At 38.9% G+C, this 20798-nt stretch overlaps 1 protein-coding gene across 3 annotated transcripts in view; it reads right to left on the bottom strand.

Annotated features, from left to right (window-relative positions):
* The window catches only part of LOC150091012 (uncharacterized), a 55082-nt gene extending 45005 nt beyond the window's left edge, over positions 1-10077 (bottom strand). For 2 of the 3 annotated variants that reach the window (XM_090373847.1, XM_090373852.1), the window contains exon 1: positions 6860-6980. In XM_090373847.1, coding sequence (XP_090229973.1) covers positions 6860-6929 — 70 coding nt within the window. In that variant the 5' untranslated portion in view covers positions 6930-6980. Of the gene's footprint in view, positions 1-6859; positions 6981-9983 lie in introns of those variants that run through there. The other variant, XM_090373858.1, reaches the window with a different exon arrangement.
* Positions 10078-20798: the final 10721 nt, after the last annotated feature.

Below are 20798 nucleotides of genomic sequence, written 5' to 3'. Positions count from 1 at the left end.
AGATATTCGGTGGTTCAGAAGGGGTAACATCCATCTAGGAACTTGGCAACGGTTTTGCGGCAACATCACAGTAACCCGTCTAGACAAGCAAACGACAAACTTAGAGAAGCTGGTGAGATTTTAAAGATTTTAAGGCCTTGCGGGCAAGTAAAGGACAGGGAAAAGGGGATTTAGTGGAGCAACAACCCACCACCAACGTCCGACTCTTTTTTTTTTTCATCCCTTTTCGGAAGGCTAATTATGCTGCCTGAACTCCCATAAAGGAAATTAGCTGATAAATATCCGCACAGCCACTGCTAACTTATGCACAAGCACACACGTGGAAAGGGAGGGGAGGGGAGGGAAAGAGAAACAAAAAAAGAAAAGAAAAAACTCTCAAACTCTGCCCGTTTGCTGTATTTAAAGGAGCACACATTTGCAACTCTCCCTCATGATTCTTGTGGGCTTTTTCCTAGCTGTAACATACCTTTGACTGCGGATTCCTGCCTAAGAATTTCTAACGAAGCTCAGTCCTAGAAAATTGGATCTCGAGATTGCCTTATAGAAACACCAAGTATTATAGATATATTGAAAACTCATAACTCATTGACAAGCTTAAAGCTTTAATTAGCTCACATTTTGAAACTTGTTTTAACACTACGAACAGTTCTGTACGCAGTGGTATTAAGAGAGAAAGGTTGGCTCCCCTGATTCCTTAGTTCACGTCCATAACGCCTTGAATTGCCATCAATCAATGTATAATTAGTAGTGGCAAATGACGCAAATAATTATCGACTTTAATTTAATGGAATTTCATTTCAAACTATTTCAAGTGAAAAGACTTTCAACGATTAATGGAGACTGGCAATTCATGGCAATAAATGCTCCCCTCATTTGCGCAGACTCAGATAAACTGATACAGATCATGATCAAGTCCACCTGTAAGATTGAGAATTAATGAACATCTCCGATAAGCCATTCAAAAGACGTTTTGTAGCATATTCGAGTTATATCCGATACAACTTATAAAACCGAATCTTTCCATGATGCGGTCAAAGAGATCAAAATTCAGTCAAGAAGTCGTTCTTCCACATCGTAAAATATTTCTACCCATGTCCGGTAAAACTGCAGCCATTATCAACCCACTGCAGGATGGAAGCCTCCTCAACAATTCATGTTGAGGGATATGGACCATAATTTGCCACGCTGGTCCAGTGCGGGTTGGCAGATCGATCATATTTAGCAGTCACGGGCTTGAACCCCAGTCTACTGAAGGAGCCTGTGCTACTGCACTCCCGCTCCTGACCACTCGACTATGGAAGCCTTTATTGGCATCAATTAAGAACATTAACAAGATACGTTTGAAAAGTATCTATAGAGAAGGCAAGCAGCAAAAACAGTATGTCTATGACGCAGAATGGAGAGAGAGAATGTATGTGATGGGTCATTAATTAACCTGACTACCCTCTTTTGAATGAAGTGCAAAGTGTTAGTTGTCTGACGGCATCAGGGGTTTTCCCCATCTCCGCGCTTTTGAATGGAGTCTAGAAGTCTGAAAGAGATTGGGGAGGGCACCACCAAAGATGTGGGAACAATATTCCGTGGTAGGGCAGATTCGAGATTTGTACAGCGTAAGGAGTTGTTTAGAAGAAAACTAATGCGGATAGCGAAAGAGAAAACCCAGTTTTTTAAATGCAAAGGATGAAATATATGTGATGTGCTTATGTCAAGAGAGATTAGAAGTCAGGGTAATCCCCAATAGAGATATGATCTTGCCTAGAAATCAATGTCATGAAAGATAAGCATAGGATCAGAAAAATCCTTTTTGCGAGATATAAGATCGGACTAAGGTGTTAGAAGGATTAAAATGAATAATAATTACTTAATTATTATAATAATCTAATCGTAGTTGTCCTAGCAGTTCATTATACTGCTCTATGTGCGTGGTGATTTAGCGAGGCAAGAAGTGAACTTATTCATAATTGAAACTGATTTCGAACCAATGAGACGCACGGACCTCTGTGCATATTGACAAATCAATAACCATTTGTCCATTCTTGAATTGATCAGATTCAGTACATCATTTGCTAAATATTTTATATTAACACAGTCTAATGTTTGACTTTAAAAAAAAATGTAGGTTCTATAGAGCCGAGTTCATGGTAGCCCTTTTAGTATCTTAAAATCGAGATGTGGAGTGATTTTATTCTATTTAAACTATTGGATTATTCTTCAGGGCACGGTCAAACTCTAGAGAATAAGCTTACCCGTATTACTATTAATGTTTTACAAATAGTTGCGAAAGACAAATGGAAAGGAGTTTTTTCTCTAAAAAAAGTTAAATAAAAAAGAATAAGAGAACCATAACCAGGGAGCAAACTGGAAATGATTGGCGAATGCTCATTGAAATTCAGACCACGCAGAGTGCTGCAGATTAATAACGAAGAACACGACTCTATGAAGAACCACCAGATCTTTTGTCACTCTATCAAACACCTGACAACTCGTACATCGCGATATTATAGAGGGCACACTCTTCTTCTCCCAGAGGTCATATTTTGTGGAAGTCCAGTAACAGAGGTGACCTTTTGAGAGTTATTGATTACATATCCGACAGAAACCTCTTAAGCTGGTTTACTCTTTTAATCGGCTTCTATCAATAAATTTCGGATGAAAAAATTCATTAATTTGAAGACGAAAACACCAATTTCGAATTCATTCTGCACGACCACAAGTTTTAATTTAATATTGTAGTGTTTAAAGGATTTAGGATATGTTTTTGCCTTCATAAAAATTGGATGAATCTTAACATTAAGAAGCGACTTTCCACTGCGGTATGATGGCAAATATAAGTTATAGCATTCTTAGCAAATTCTATTAGGTCTTCAGGGTCAAACATCGGATTGGCTGGCCTTATTCTTTTTCGACTTTCAACCATTTTTTTGACAACAAACGGAAGTTTGAAATTGCCTACGAACGAGTCGGTTTTAAACTGAAATTATCTTAACTAATTACATATAAAATTAACGTTAATTTTAAACTTATTTCTAAAACAGATTTTGCAGCTACTTCTCTCCATTAATATGGATCTTCATTTCTTTATATTCTTCCGACTTTTGAATCCAGCATTTGCAATGAATTCCAATTCTCTCTCGAAAAAGAAGATTTGCATGTGAAGGTGAAAACTAAACGAAGAAACATCATGTCCCTTCAGACTTACACATAGCAACAGAGTTTTCACTCCTTCGTGTTTTCCCTCAGATAAGTTCAAATTAAAAATCCTATCGCGTGCTGCAATTGCACTCTGTTTGTAGAGATAGAGAGGCTAAGCAGGTTCATAATTATTTCGAGGTATTTGAATGGCGGATGTGTAGATAAAAATTAAGCAGGAGGCTCTCCTTTCGTAATATGTACTCAGGATACGGAGCATTCAGGAAGTCAAGTACGTGGAGGTCACCGAGACAACGCTATCTTGACGGAGCGTGTTATGCGTCCACGGTTCTGTAAACATTGAGATACAGAGCAGGCTGGGGTATCTGCGTAAAAACCGAAGCCATACGGCTGGAGAAGAATTTGCTCGGTTGGTTAAGGAAGCGATCAGCAAGATTAACCCTTGGATGTTTGATGATAAATGCACGCTGACATTGCTAAACAGATAAGGTGAAAGGAGGGTGGACATAAGACCTAAATATGAATAATTGTAAAACTAAAATGTAACGAAAAGAGATACAAGAGGTTGTTCAGATTCTGTTGGTCTGATCCAAGTGGAACGTTGTCAATGGTGCTTTCAGAAGATTATCTTAACTATCATCTATAGATTTACAGAATAGATTATCATCTATTCTGTAAAAAAAAAATTCTCTGAAATCTTTTTAAGATCATTTTTGTTTTAAATACGTTATTAAAAACATTATTTTCATCGTGAGATTCTCTGCTGCACATATTCCCGGTAAGGTTCTAGTTAAATTTGACTTTCAGAAGTCCTTTGGAGCTAATGTGATTAAGAGAAAGTATATTGCCCTGTTTATATAAACACATGCATCTCTTTCCATAACTTCAAGTCCCTGGTATAAAGTCCATTGATTGTGCCATCCAAGGAAAGAAACCCTTACGAGAAGGTTTGCAGTTGCCGCGCATGTGACTATTTATCACAGCATTCGTAGCTTGTAACTCTTGTCACCTATCGGAAAGGTCACAAAGAACAAGATGTTTATATTCGAGAAGTTTATGATGTCAATTTGTAGCCCGAAAGGACTCGGATACGAGCGGAATTTTTTTCCTGTAAATTAAAGTTCCCAAGGGAAGAGAGGCAGACTACGTTGTGGCATCTGAACAGTCATCCTGCATATATTTAGTTTAAACAACGTGAGAGGAGGGATTTTTTTTTAAGTAATTTATTCAAAGAATTTTTCATTATACAGAAAGGTGTATTTATGGTCGAATCTTGACTTTTGATGCTTGCATGCAGACCAGAAAACACTGCCCGCAAACACGACAAATTCTGTGTTCATTCCACCATCCTTGCTATACAGAGTACGATACTATAACTGGTGTATACTCCTGGATGCAGCTCTCATATACACAGGGACTTTTGTGTATGGCGTATTATCAAGCTTAGAGGTCATCCAACTTTCTTGCCATCAGCAAAGTTATCTGCTGATGATCAGTGAGGTACTGGCCATCAGCAGATAACTCTGTACCGAAAATCCAGCAGGGAGTTGCTCCTCCCCATCAGTAAACCTTGACTGTTTGATATGCGAAATCAAAGATTTACTCTCTCCTTTTTTGAAAAACACTTTGAAACAAATGTAGGCCAACAGTAAACAGTGTCACGAGCAACAAGGCCATCTGTGATTTCCCTCCACGTGAGATGCTATCTTCTCCCGTAGTTGAGTGTCTTCGATTGAAGAACAAACATCCCAACTGCCATACGAACTGATGAGAAACATGGCATTGCAACGTAGATGAATTGAAGGTGTACAGGACTACAAAAGTAATGATTGTTTTAGTAAACACACTCGCGATGACTGAAGAAACCATTCCTTACATCCTTAAAGACAATAGTCCCGACTGTGAGGAATGTATACAGTAATAAGTTAAATCGTTTATACAAGCATAAACGACTTGAATTCTTGATAATTTTAGAATATTTTCTTAAATATCTGAATGATATTAATTGCAATAGGCTTTTATGATGCAATTTTTACCACTCTAAATATTTTTGGGTCCTAATGTCCGCCTTAAGTGAAATCGGGATTTTTCTAAAATCGTGACCCCTCTTATATCCCGTGAGTTTTCTTTACCAATTCAGGTATTTAAAAAGATATGTGCATATTTAATGAATCTTAGCCGTCATGACTCCGAATTTAAAATTAATTCTCCAAAGTCTGTTTATCCATGCAATCTGTCTCCTTGCGATGGTAGTTATTGATCCTTATCCGACAATATGTTATTGTGTAATTAATGCGATGCATGAGGGAACGATATTTAAAATTACAAAACCAGTGGATGTCAACAGGCCGGGCCTCTTAAAATTACAACTGCATTTTTGAACCCTAGAAGACGCTGAAACAAATTTAAAGATAAGCATCCCAGAAGCACGATAAAAAGAATAATAATCCAAGATATTATTTATAAATAACCTTGAAGTAATTTATTCATCGGAAAAATTGTTGGACTTTTCATGCATAGAAAGGGTTCAAAAACCTTTCGAGCCACGAAATTAAGTCCTATTAATACATTTTTAGAAAATAGGCTACAGTGTGTTAATAATTCTAATGATGTCTTTCTTAAATATGAAGGCACGCCTGGCATCCTGATAATGATTCCAGTTATCTGAAATTGCTTGTCAACCAAGGCGCCAAGATCCCTTACAGAAACATCAGCTTTAAGTGGACTACAATCGATTCTCTCACAACTAGAAGAAGCTATCTGGTTAAGCATCAGACAACCGAATTGGATGAGCTTTTAGATTGTCCGGGTATACATTATAATAGCAGATTTAAAGTTGCTAAAAAAATCGCTGAAAATGTTAAACAAGATAGTCCAACAACAGGGCCATGGGGAAGTATCAACCCTAATTACTATTAGGGAATAATCCTATAACTTTTAACTAATGATCCTACCCCTTCTGCCTGAGTTGGGCAAACCACATCCTTGATTGAAGTGGACTTTAGAGATTCCTTCAGTCAAAGACGGAAATCAAACCTAAACGAATGATTCCATTCCATTATCTCTATAAACAAACAAGTCCTTAGAATAATCAAAGTTTTGGATGGATTCATTTTTTTGTTTCACCGTTCATTGCGAGCTGAATGAATATTGAGAAAAGCCGGAAGTTTTGACGTCTGAAGTCAGCATCCAACTCCTGATCTGTGGTACCAGTTAGTTCCAATTTAATAACACATCAGGCAGCATTTTGACTACGTAGCTTAGAAAGAATCCTGCGAAGGCTAGGAGAATACTGAAATATACGTTTAACTGATGATTTGGGCAATCACATCAGTAAAAATTAAATTCTCACGTGACGTATTCAAGTTTTACCTATATTTACGCACGTGACCGGGAGTAGCTACTGTACCGGCTGAGCACATTTAAACTTCACATCATAAACGACCCGAACTTGACCAGACCCGTTCTTACACCGCTTTTTTTTGAAAGCGTTGCAGTCTTTCGTGGTTCCAGCGAATAGAAAATAAAATAAATAAAATAACCGACGTATTTCCCAGGTGCACACGGTGTCACCGAACTCTTCACACGCACCAACTGACAATCCCCTAAGGCTGCACGAGTTGTTTCTATTCAAAGATGACCGGAGCGAGGCCGATTTGACTTAAGACATTCTGGAGGACCGTCTTTGTAAAGAGCAAATGCTACCTACCGTTGATCCCCGCGTGCACAGCGGCCACGAGACAAAAGACTACCACGCTCGGTGTCTGAAAACCTTTCATTTCTTCTATCGAACTGCTAATACTCCACGCACGGCATCGCGCCGACTTACTAACTGTTGCTCACTCTTTCTCTCACTCGTGCGAACGTCAACTCCCTAGATGCTCCGCGCGCAGCTGGAAGGAACGTCGCCGTGATTGGCTGATTGATTAGTAGATTGAAGTGCACCAGCGAGGTGTTTACGGAGCACCGCCTTTTCCCTAATTGGTTCGGTGACAACATTTTTCTCTTGTTTTTGTGCGCTTCATTATTCCGCAGTTGTGCTGTCGGAGGGATGGTAGATTTTGCGGGTAATTACCGCTGAAAGCGTGCAGTGCCGTGAACTGTCTCTTCCCTCCCTTGGTGTGCCACTTAGGCTTCACAAGGTGCCGGGACGACGGGACTCCTACGTTGCGTTCCAACTCCGACTGTGCTCTACAAGGAAAGCTTTTAAAGCTTATCAACTCTCTCTTACCACACAGCCAGAAGCGTGCTTGTAATTAGCAGAATGTGACGGATCATTGAGCCAAGAGATTTAAATTCATGTCCAGGTAGATAGCCGAATTTCTGCCAGTCTGGGATAGATGAGTGTCAAAAAGCGATCCTTTCCCATTTATTGTGGAGGGATTGTTGGTAGTGTGGATTCACTTCACTGATCAGATATAAAGAGCTATGGAAACAGAGGACTAGTTTATAGAAAGATTACAAAGTAGCCCATATTGTAAATGCTACTATTGGAGTATTCGCTTCTAAAAACAAACGTTTTAAAAGATGCTTTTTTTAAACCCCCTGTATAACATAAAAGTTGAACTTGTCATATAAATAAAACATGTTTTCAAAAGACTGAAATTCTCAGTGATATTTCATCAGAACAACTGATTCATGCATTCTCCAGAAATTCGTTTGGATTTTACCGATGTGTGCTGGTAAATGTCAAAATATTTGAATCAGCGACTGATTCGAATTATTAGCAAATATGAGTAATTATTATCGATCAATGAAAGAAAATTAAGCCTTAATTATAAAGATTTTCACCAAATCACATATTTGACAGCGTGCACTCTACAAGGACTGAAGTATGAAGGGGTGGGGATGTTACATTCCACATTACACGGTTTGTTATGGTAAATGCCATTTTGTATGCTTGTTAAGAACAAACATTACTTCGGCATGAACTGTATTTCCTACCTTGATAAAAATGTACACTGAAAGCAGTTTTAGAAAGTTAATATTTCTCCAATTATGATTAGCTCCAACGGATTAATAACTGACAACACTTTTCGCTAGAATGCACTGGGACAGTTGGGGGGGTGGGCTATACTCGGGCAGTGTTCAAGCAAAAAATTGTCTTCACGTTCGTGTATATATTCTATGGAATTAATTTATCCCATAGACAAACACGAGATTCTGAGACCGATTAACTTGGCCACTGACTGAAAATAACCCATAAAGATCCTCTGCCGCCGACAGGAGTAGAGGACTATTTCCTCTACTATTTCGACTGTCATCAGCGATCACAGTTGAACCTAAGACATACGCATTAGTTGTGAGAGTGCAATCGCGCACACCTGCGCAGGTATTAAGTCTTTAGCATTTACAATGATAATTAGCAAATAAGAGGATCATCATTTGATAAAAAAATGGCGATATGTCCTCAAGAAAAATGTCTACTAAAAGTTTTATTAAGTAAGGCCATAATCTAATTAAAGTATCATACCTATTCATTTTTCATTGATCGATAGTTATTACCAATAAAGTACGTGTATTTTGAAAAGTGGAAAGTATTTAAGGATAATTTACAATGTATGCAAATAGTGAAGGTGAAATTCTGGGAGGAAACGATAGTCATGGTCAGCGTATTGAAATATATTGAGGAAATCAAATGGCGAAGGTGAAGAAATGCTTTTGCGCAGTTTATATTCACACTGAGAAAGTGCGACATTGATAATATTGCGAAAGACAGAACACCCAGGGCAGGCCTACTGCAATTAACCACGCACATAATTTAAACTGTTTTTTTAGTCATAATGCGCCATTTCGTATGGTTTATCGTGCAATATTTCTGCACAAGAGTGTGTTCAGGAAAGATTTGCATGTTGTTCTTGTTGGAAATTCCAGAATACCTCACGTGGGAAACCCTGTTGTGTGTAACGGGTTAAGGAAGTAAACAGGAGCAAAAGAAAACGTATCTGGAAGGGGTGGAAGGAAAGTTCGGATATTGTAATGAACAAGAAAACAACAACAGACATTTCTTTTGAATGTACCTCGGAGAAGATATTCTCATTGAAGACAAACTTGAAAATGTGTTCACCACTCTTAATAATCAAGTTAAAAATAAAACTACACGACTCAATTTAAACTGAAATTTAGTCGAGGTCATACGTAACTAGAAAGTACCTAATCACGGTAAGCATTTAGTAAATTCGCTGGTCAATTTAAGCAAAATAGCGAAGAAATGTTTAAAGTACAAAGACAAAACTCTCAATGTTCTAAAAACAAAATTTGCAGCCTCAATTTTATTTCGCCCGGACAAAAGTTGAAGATTAAGAAGACTAATATAACGTTTTGGAAATGGCCACAAAGGCCTACTGTAATTTAACCATGCATATAATTTAGACTGTTTTCGGGCGGTCTTGAATGCTTTAATCTTAAATGGAAAGTAAATACAATGAAGACTACGTAAACAACGTATTTATATGTGAAGAAATTGGAAGTAAATAGAAATTTTAAATTATTTATTGCTTCTTGAAGTGACGATATTCATTATGGAAAGGGAAATAAGAATTACTGGCGAATCTTCGCTATGGAAGGCTTTCGTACCTGGATTGCTTTATACATTGATACAAGATAATGATTTTTATCTAACTCTCTTTCCTTAGAGTGATTTCTAACACCAGAACTCACTTTAACGAAAGTTGGACTTTCATCACAGTGATTAGTTTTACGCGAAATGCCTACAGTTAATGAGAGTCAAGCTTTCTTTGGAGTAAGAAGCAATAAAAGCTAAACTTTCAGTTATGTTGTCCAAGACATTTTGCGCAAGTTTCCTAATGTAATAAACCTTAAAAATCACTTACTTGCTGTGGTTGCTAAATGTCTCAATCATCAGCCATTGCGAATTCACCACTCTTAAAAATAAAAAGCAAACTAGCTGAACAAACACACGCTCCCATACTGCTCTGCTCAACACTAGCAGACACTCCTAAACGCCCTCTGTTGAATCTTATATGAGTTACTTAGGGCAGACCAATATGTCTTTAGCACAATGCTGAAATAAGGAGAGATCGGGTGGTAACCACCTGCTGCGCTCTATACGAAGAGGGCATGGAGTGGTTACCACCCGATGGTAACTCCACCCATCGCTTTCTTCAAGATCCCTCACACGGGGAAAAAACCCCGTGTAGCGGATTTTGAAGAAAAGTGTATTCGGGTACGTGTTCTGTGTGTCCTTCGGCCGGTTTTGGTCCTGTGAGGGGAAACCGGAGCTCCCGGAGAAAACCTCACGGCCACGGTTTGAGACCGACTAACTCAAGATACTGAGCAGGGAAACCCACGATTAATTCCATTCTACCGTCAGTGGGATTCGAACCCGTACACTACTCAGTACAGCCTAGCATTCAGCTTACTCGGCTACCGGGCCCCGACGTTAAACTCATTTTCATAAGTGATATTTATTTTTTCATGAAGCAAACATTTAAATTTAGTATAAAGCTTCACGTTTATTGAGTTAAAGTCATTAGATTGTTGGAATCGGTAATAATTTGCGTCTAATGATGGAATTATTATTGAACATAAACGTAATAGTAACACATTTCGCAAATACTGTTCAGGGAAGTTTTCTTTTTTTTTTTTTTTCGAAGTGTGCGTTTTGGAAAAAAAAATTGAATGCATTCATACCATATAAATAGTCGAGTTTACATTATTTTTAATTATAGGCTTTCTGTAGAAGAAAGAAAAATTCGGAAACGTGAAAGGAAAAAAAGACTATCTTTTGTAATCAATTGAGGCGATTAAATAAACATATTTGCCAATAGATGGTGCCACTGTTTAAATTACGAACTTCCAATATTTCACCAAAAATTTGAACGTAGAAATTTATACATATAATGTCCAAAAAAATAGGAACCTTTGTACTAATACAGTCAGAGACAGAAATGCAAGAAAATTGCGAAGTGCGGCAATGACATATAAGCGCAAAGTGTGTCTGTATATATATATATATACATGTACTTGGATTTCAGGAAAGCTTTTGATACGATTGCTCATGGAAGACTACTGTACAAATAGGAGCAGTATGGCATTAAGGGCAAGTTGGGCTGAGTGGGAGATGGCAAAGAGTGGTAATAAATGGACACTGCTCTACGTGGACTAATGTTATCAGTGGAGTCCCCCAGGGACTTAATGTCCAAGTTTGCAGATGATACAAAGGTTGGTAGGATTGTTAATGATGGTAAAGACAGTATGCTATTGCAACGAGATCTGGAAAAGTTGGACAGATGGGCTGAGAGGTGGCAACTGAAGTTTAACATTAACAAATGCAAAGTACTGTATATGGGTAGCAGTAACCCCAGAGAAATGTACCAATTGGGTGGTGTTGCACTCAGGGTAGTGGAGAATGAAAGACTACTGGGGGTAATTGTGCAGTCAGATATGAAGTTTTCTGAGCAGTGCAGACAGGTGGTCAGGCCACACCTTGAGTACTGCGTGAAGATCTGGAAGCCTCATTTTAGAAAGGATGTAGAGTTGCTAGAACGAGCACAGAGAAGGGCAACAAGACTGGTGAGGGTAACAAAGGGGTGCAATTAGGAAGAAAGGCTTACGTTCTGCAAATTTCAGCTTCTGGAGACTAGGCACCTGCGAGGTGATCTAATTGATGTGTATAAGGTGTATGATGTGTCTAATTGAAGTGTATAAGGCCTTGAATGGGTTGAGCAAGCTGAATGCTGATGGGATTCTTCCTCTTGTTCAGATTACAAACCTGAGGGAGCATAGATTCAACCTGAGGAGGGACGGTTGTAGAGTGGATGTGCGGAAATTTGCTAAAGGCAAATGCAAAGTTGCAAATTTGCTAAATGCAAACGGAAATTTGCTAAAGGCAAATTTCCACACATCCATTCGGAAATGTAGCAGGTAGTTGATTGCTGGAATAAACTTCCATCTAAATAAATAAATTTTCTGTTTATACTCTGGGACGACCAAACGGTCGGAGGAGTTCACAAGGTACACAGAGTACAAGAAACAGCACCGTATTTAGCAGTCACGGGCTTGAACCCCGGTCACTCAAGGCACGTGTATTCATGTACCCGCACGATTGACCACTCGGCAACGGCGGCCGTTTGTTGTTGTGGAAATTGATAGCTTAAATAAATTCAAAGCATAACTAGACAAACATTTGGAACGAATGAATCAGTGACAGGGGAACGGTGGTTTTTTTTTTTTTTTTTTTTTGACTGATGCTCTATAAGCTTGCTTTCTTGCATCATATACCTCTACTAATGCTAATTACCTAACATGTGATGCAAGTATCTTATCCAATGTTTAGACATTACTTAATAAGAAAAAGTTCAATCGATGTGACATTTTAATAGTTTGTTTCGTCGGTCCCTGGAAAGCTTTTAAGATGAATCCCATCCTCCTCCCCCACCAAACCACAAAAATCTATTCATATAAATTAAAGTATATTTCGCGTATTACTCTAGAAAGAAAAGTGCGATGGAGATCAAATTTTCATGTTGATGGGTTGACTTATTTTGTTATAAATCATGAATTGTTACTATTTGCTAACGCGCCTCAAATGTGAGGCACTGCGTGCGTAAGTCAACTAACTTATTATCGAAAGCGGCACACTCGTACGTCAGCCACAATTACTGATGAGCAACATGGTATATTTTATCCAAGGGACTTTTATTTTTTGTCATCTTGTTTCTTCCTCTGAATTTTCTTTCCAGTTGAAGCCGTTCCGGATCCAGTTTTGCCCGGTTCTGTTGTCGTTCGTATGACATCAGCCACACCGTATAACTGTAAGATGTCGAAAGGCGTGAGTAATGTTCCTGCGATGCTTTTTCTTTAACCACTTTCTACCACCGCAAACGAGTTGTCATTTCCGTCAGCTGTTTGCGCAACAGAGAGAGGAACAAACATCCCCGTCACGCCAGGTATCGATCGTAGCAGCTTCGGTGTTTATACTGCCGATTTCAAATGGTTTAACAGCAAAGGGACGGGAAGGGGAGAAACTTTTGTATCTTGCGAGCGTGGAAATCTAAAAATATATTAACGAGTTATCCTTGTCGGCTACCAAACATGCGATCAATATACATAGGGTGGTGTGCATTACAAGCGCGTGGGACTGGAAATACAGGATATGTAGATAAAGTAACACATCTCTAATCGTTGGAATTCTTTATTGAGCAATCCTCAGAAAACCCCAGAGACGCACGCAAAATAATAGCGGAGAATAAGTGCTATTTGTGAGAGAGGGAAATCGAAATACATTCCAATCTAACATTGACAGAAATCAAGGAAGTACTATTACCGAAGGTGGTCATGTTCAACAGAAAACAATGGCTTGAGGAACAGCTACGCGAGGGAAGTCCTTGTTGCTTGTTTCCTTTTGTGGAGAAATGACAAAGGCACCCTTCTACACAGTCTTGGCTCTCATCATGTCTGAATCCGGTCTTGAATACGAGAGTGAGCCCGAAAAGAAGACTAATTTTCAACACCTATAAGTACCGTGTTATAATCCTCGTGAGTGGCGCAGTGGTTATAATTACTGTCCTCTCACACCAGGTGGAAAAGACCCGCGTTCAGAATCCTTCAATGATGTGACGAATTTTTATAGGCTTTCTTCACAACATGGTTGATTGTGAAGGTGGTCTGAGGTGAAGGTAGCATGGATTATTTTTTTTTCTTATTAGCATTAATAGAGGCATATGATGCAAGAAAGCAAGCTTATGCAGCATCAGCCAAAAAAAAAAAAAAAAACCTCCCATTTCATCCCTCCGTAAGTTCCAAATACCTGTTCAGCTCAGCCTTAAATTTATTTAGGCTATCAACTTCCACAACAAAGGATGGAAGTCTATTCCACCAACCAACTACCCGCTGCCTAAATGCAAACTTCCGGACATCTATCTTACATCTGTCTTTCCTCAATTTGAATTTATGCCCTCTCAGGTGATTATTCTGAGCGAGAGGAAGAATCCCATCAGAATTGAGCATGCTCAATCCATTCAAGGTTTTATACACCTCAATCAGATCACCTCGCTGGTGCCTAGTCTCCAGATACTATAATTTGCAAAATTTAAGCCTTTCTTCGTAAGTGCAACCCTTTGTTCCATTCACTAATCTTGTTGCCCTTCTCTATACTCGTTCCAGCAGCTCTACATCCTTCTTGAAATGAGGCCTCCAGACCTGTATACAGTACTCAAGGTGTGGCGTGACCATTGCCTTATACAAGGGAATAATCACCTCCTTATCCCTGCTAGAAAAATTCCTGTATATCATTGACAAGACACCTTGAGCTACTCTTGCAGGCCGTCTGCACTGCTCAGAAAACTTCATATCTGCCTGCACAAATACCCCCAGGTCCTTTTCGTTCTCTACCACTGTCAGTATAGTGCCACAGATTTCATACGTTACTCTGGGGTTACTGCTTCCCATTTGTAGTACTTTACATTTGTCAATGTTAAACTTCATTTGCCACCTCTCAGCCCATCTGCTCAACTTTTCTAGATTCTGTTGCAGCAGCGTACTGCCATTAGTGTCCTTAACAACCCTACCAACTTTCGTATCGTCTGCAAACTTGGACATTAAGCTTGATATACCATCATCAATATCATTAATAAATACAGAAAACAATGGACCCAACACTGAACCTTGAGGGACTCCACTAATAACATTAATCCATGATGAGCAGTGTTCATTGATTACCACTCTCTGTCTTCTCCCACTCAACCATCCCTTTATCCATAGCAGCAATTTGCCTCCAATGCCACACTGCTCCAATTTGTTCAGCCTTCCATGTGCAACAGTATCAAAAGCCTTTCTAAGATCCAAATATTTGATATCAAAGTTATTCCCTGCATCCAGTTCTTTTGTGACCATATCATAGTATCCAATCAAATTGGTCAGGCAAGACTTTCCCTTAACAAAACCATGCTGTGTCCGAGCTATAACTGAAGTCTTGCCCAAATTATCCTGCAGTGCTTCTTTAACCAGTGCCTCCATTAATTATCCTGAAAACTCGAGTTTTTTATCCAGCAAACAGGCTGAAGAATACACGCAATTACAGACACAATATACTGACGCCTTCAAAGCCTTAATGTTTAACATACGCACACCCAACTGTGTTATAAAGCCCAGCAGTATTAATTCCGACAGCCCGTTTTTCAAAGTGAAAGCATTTTAGCTTTCAGATAGCTGTCCCACTCATTTCTAGTGGTCGGGGAGTTATATCCTCTATCACAGAAAGGTTCTGCTTCATAATTAGATTGCTTCATTTATGCAAAGCAGTAACAAAAATTCGTCATTTTGATTATGCTATATTAAATTTTTACCATTTAAAGCAGATGAACGCCACTTTATTATCATATATAATGTTAATTGACTTTATGTATGCACATTACAAATGAAGTTCTCTGAATGGAATGCATTCTGTTTATAACGTTTTATTTTTTAAATTCTCAAAATCTACTCCGCTTAACTAAATATTTCAAGTTAGCCACTATTGCAAGCTTGCCAGCATATGTCCTTCTTTCCAGGGTAAACCGGCCATGTCCTCCCTTCGAAATCTTCTGCACTAACCTCCGATGAGCTTTTCCTTCCTAAAGAGATGAATGCGATCTACAACAAACCTTTGGCGACTCCGTAGCCAGGTAGGTAGGAGCAGCAGTGCGTAGCACACGCTTCTTGATTAGATCGGGGTTCGAGCCCGTCGCCACCAAATACGGAGGATGTGAAAAGGTCAGGGAATGACCACCTCATATCCCCGGAGCAATATGGCCTTAGTTGCTAATGCTCCTAAAAAAAACAAAATAACAACAACAACCAACCTTGAGGTTGAATGACCCTGAATAGAGAAAGGGGGGGGGGGTTACTGCAGTTCTCTTTGCAGCCAACCTTAAATCCTCTCTCTCTCTGCATATGGACTTCATCCCCTATGAAGATGACCTAAAGATGAATGTTTCGTTATGAATCCAAGACTGGTACTCCAAGATTGCTTCTTTATAGATCTCTGAGTTATCTGCATATCTCAAAATCACCAGAACCCAAGCTATCCAAATCCACGCAAATAACATTCACTAAAAAAAAGACAGAAGACTGATGTCACTCTCCTATATCTTATCAACGGAATCCAGCGCCATAAAGATCTGATTGTTGGGGATGATTATTTTCAAGATAATTGCCATTTTAAAGAGAAATACCCTCGCTACATTTGAAAAAACATCCATCGCAGCAGATCCAGGCGAGAGGTTTTTCTGTATAGGATAAAAAGGAAAAAGTCCTACCTATGGAGAGTTAAACAGGAACTGACTAGTCTATCATCCCACACTAATCATTCAATACGTGATAAGGTGGGTGTGCCCAGTGATTCTTTGTGACTTGGTCCTTTGGGTCTCTGTCCGCGGGTTTCCCCAGTGATCATTAGCCATTTCATATAATCAGAACAAACTTTGTCACTATCTACGCTGCTCTCACATAGGATCGAAGTCTAAGCACGACCGAGATGCTATCACACCCAGCGAATCTTAGAACACGCAGAAGTAGTATCTTCAAAGGATGTTCCCTGAGAATAGAGTAGACTACTTTGGCAAGTTGGACATTGACTCTAAGCAGATGAACCAATACAAAGCCTAAGAAATTCGGTTGTTCAAGAAACATATCTATTCTGGTGAAGCCGGTTCCAGTTTTCCTGCTTTCCAACCATTAAGCTCCTACGTGGATGTTAAGGGGGCAGAAAGCTCCTCTGGATCAATCTATTCCCGATCTTAATCGAGCAGATCTAGTTTGACTTCTGGAACTCAACCCATCCTAGTCCTTTAATCCATGCCAGTTCTAAATGTGATGTGATCCCGTTGTTGACAAACTGTTAACTTTTTTTTTTTTTCAATTTTCTTGTCGGTTAGCTCATATATATTATTTGTTATACTATAAGTTCATTGAACATCTAATTTCCTCTTGTAAACTATGCATTGTATGTTATATTATCTCCTGCCGCTGGAGAAGAAGCGTTTATTTAAAACCGATTAATCGAATTGCATATCCGCCAAAGACTACAGGCCTATTGCAATTGGATGTTCGTTCCAAAAAATATTTGAGAAATACATTTTAAATACCATAAACCATCACTGCTTCGAGAATAGACCGGAGTACCTTCATTCAGTGATCCCACAAAGATCTACTACCACGAATCTCATGGAGACTCTATTTCGAATCCAACACGCCCTTAACTTCAGACAGCAATTAGATATTGTCTTCTTAGACGTTGCATCCGCTTTCGACAGTATATCTATCTCGGCTATTACTATCATTTTGGAGGAATATTTCCATATAATTGGGCACGTATTAGCTATAATAACGAGTTCTTTGAGGGAGAGACACATCACTGCCATAAATTGAGTTTCCAAAGAGACCTTCCAAGTCAACAGGGGAGTCCCACAAGGTGGTGTCCTCTCTGCTACTCTCTTTGCAACAGCACTGCATCCCTTCATGAACCAAAATCAAAAACAATTTGTCGTATATGCAGACGACTTGAAATTTTTCATCACCTCGAATGACCAAAACACATCCTTACAACGCAACAACGAAGCAAACTCCAAAATCGCCGACTTGCAAGAATATCTTAATTGCATGGGGTTCCGACTAAACGAATACAAGACAGCACAAATGGTTTTCACCAATAAGGTAATAAAGAATCACATATCAATACGCGTAAATGGCAGCGTGATCAAAAAAGTCAGGACACATATTGATCTTGGTCTGAAATGGGACGAAAACCTAAACTTCACACCCCATTTCGGATATGTAAAGAAGAAAACTTACGCAGCGCTATGGACCTCCAGACAAGAACTGGTAGGTATCAGGAACCCTGACCTTGTTAAACAATATATTTTAAGATGCGTCATCCCCATCCCTCTCTACGCATCTCAGATTTCGTCTTCTGCCCCAGATGCTACCATCAAGGCTTTCCTGGGTTTAGAGTACTGGATGCTGAGATGGTAAAACAGGATCACTACGCAGTCATTTACAATCTCAAGAACCATTTTATATGCCAACTTGGACGTCACGCCTTGGTCTCACATAATTGTCACCAAGAACATTCTCACGCTTGCAAAACTGCTGACCGGGAGACTGACTACCTACTGACTCGGCCCCGCATGACGCAAAGGTGGGCGAATAGAACACCATCCCCTCCAATCAGTAGCGCGCTCACGCATCTGGAAAGCCTTCGGCGATTTTTTCCTTCTAACACCATTAAGATCTACAACGATCTTTAAGCAAACCCAGAAAAGCTTTGCACAGAGAAGAGGTACAGGACTGAAATGTTTCAGAATGCATTACTCCACCTATAAATGTTGAGTGAAGCCCACAGATGAAAACAAAACAGAATGCAGGAAATGAAAAATGAACTGGTCGGGACTGTTTTTACTCCACACTGGTGTTCCTGTTATGTTTATATTGAACGTCTTGTCTTTATGTTATATCGCTGTAAATAGTGGTGTAGATGTGAACAGTCTCTAATTCCTTGTAAAATTGCAAATTATGCTTGCGCTCTCTTTCTATCTGCCTCTCATGTAAAAATAATGCAATGATATGTATAATATAATTAATTAGACAATGTATAATTTGTATAATTTATAAAGACGATGATTTGTATAAATTATAAATGGATAATTATGTATATAACTTATATTTGTATATATGAATGTGCACCCCTGGTTAATAGCTGTAAGCGGGTGTCTCTTAGGAGAAAATAAAGATGATAATAATATTAACGTCTTAATTTGACAACTCGGCTTACTTGTTATAAATTGAATTAGAATTTTTTAGATTTCCAGACACACAGACTAATCTTACACAACTTTCGCAAGAGAGGAAATACACAAATTAGTTTAAACCCAACCATCTGCTAGGAACAAAGTGATGACTATGTTTCGGGACTGGTGCAGTCCAACACTCTGGTTTTCTACGAAGACAACACCGACAGGTGCTCCCTACTGAAAGCTCCCTCATGGCGCCGTGAAGGCAGCAATTTGTTAGAAACGTAGCTTCTCCCCCCCTTTCAATGATTCAATGACAGGACGCTACTCTTCCCCACTTTGCCAAGTACAATCAAACGAATTTTAAGTGTACAACCAGTAAATATCTTTTACACCGTTTATTAAAACAATAGAAATACTCTTCATTTTTCTTATGAAAGTATTATTACTAAAAACTAAAACATATATTGCATAAAAAAACATGTTTGAAAACAAAATTATAAATGAAACTATCCTTCTATTAAAAAAAAAAAAAAAAGAATCAATTAACTGAATTTATTCATTGTTTAACCAGAGCAAGATAACGAGTGGTTATTGAAAAGTGGTAAAACATTTTTTATTTAAAAAAAGAAAATAAATACTATTTCTTTTCTTTTTAAATTTCTGTTCTGTTTTTCATAATAATTTCAGTGATCTACAACGGCCTTCTCTACAATCTACTCTACAGAGAAAATCTACAATCATATACTTAAAAATAGTGGATTCAAAATATGCATATTACACTCATTGGCTGAAAAATTAGAAAACTTTATTCAAAATCGAGTAGAGCCACCTTGCGCTTTAATTACAGCCCGTACACGTCGTGGAATGGATTCCCCTAAGTGTCTGAAGGTGTATAGCTCCAGATTTGACTATTCTTCCATCAGGATATGTGTCAGTTGCTGTACTGTGATTGATTGAGAACTACGAGGCCAAATTGACCTTTTTAACATATTCCAGAATTTCTCAAATGGAGTCAGATCTAGGGAATCAGGGTAGATGTTGGAAATCATGGTAATGTTCCTCGAACCATTCAGATCTAATTTTTGCACGATGAATAGTTGCGTTGTCGTCTTGAAAGAATCCATCACAATCTGGGTGAAAATGAACCATTGCATGGTGAAGTTGCTTTGATACGATAGAAAGTTGGAAGTAACACAATATGACATTGGACGTAACACGACCTTCTAACGGTATGAGCGGACCAAGTCCCTACTAACAGAACTTACCCCATACCATGCTTCAGTGGTAGGCACGAAACAGTCTGGCTTCATGCGATTCAGGCCACACTCTCGCCCGACCACTAGTGCAAAAAAAATGTGTAAATCAAGAATCGTAATACCACGTGATCTTTTTCTACTGTTCCACAGCCCAGTCTTGGGGTTGGTAGCACCACTTCAGTGGAATCTTTCGATTTTTTTTAGAGAAAGAAGTGGCTTTGTAGAGGCATCCGACTATCGAATCCCAGATTCTTTCATCTCCTGCCATATAGTTCGGTTGGAAATGGATCCTTCTTTTCCTAAGTTGAATTTTTCAGTCATATTCTGCACATTGGTCTTCCGGTTTTGATGAATAGTTTATTTTAAATTCCTGTGGTCCCATCCTTGTAGTACTGACTTTCTGCCACGTTCCTTCCTTTTACAGCAGCTTTCTCCTTTTCATCTTCCACTCATTGTATACTTTAGAGATATCTTGTTTCGACACACCACTGAGTTACTTTGTTTTCTCAATTGTGGCTCCTACTAAAACGTACTCCAACTTTCTGAAAATCGGAACGATCACCTGTCTTTCCCATGATGGATCGACTAAGAAGTCCCAGCAAAGTGTACAGTATTCTTTTGAAACCAAAGAATGTGATCATGCCACGTAACAACTACA

Source organism: Mastigoproctus giganteus, chromosome 1 (assembly GCF_048544385.1).
Source record: "Mastigoproctus giganteus isolate SK-2022 chromosome 1, ASM4854438v1, whole genome shotgun sequence".
In the NCBI taxonomy this organism is placed as follows: domain Eukaryota; kingdom Metazoa; phylum Arthropoda; class Arachnida; order Uropygi; family Thelyphonidae; genus Mastigoproctus; species Mastigoproctus giganteus.
The sequence above is the reverse complement of the archived record's forward strand: the minus strand, read 5'-3'. Positions and strand labels throughout refer to the sequence as shown.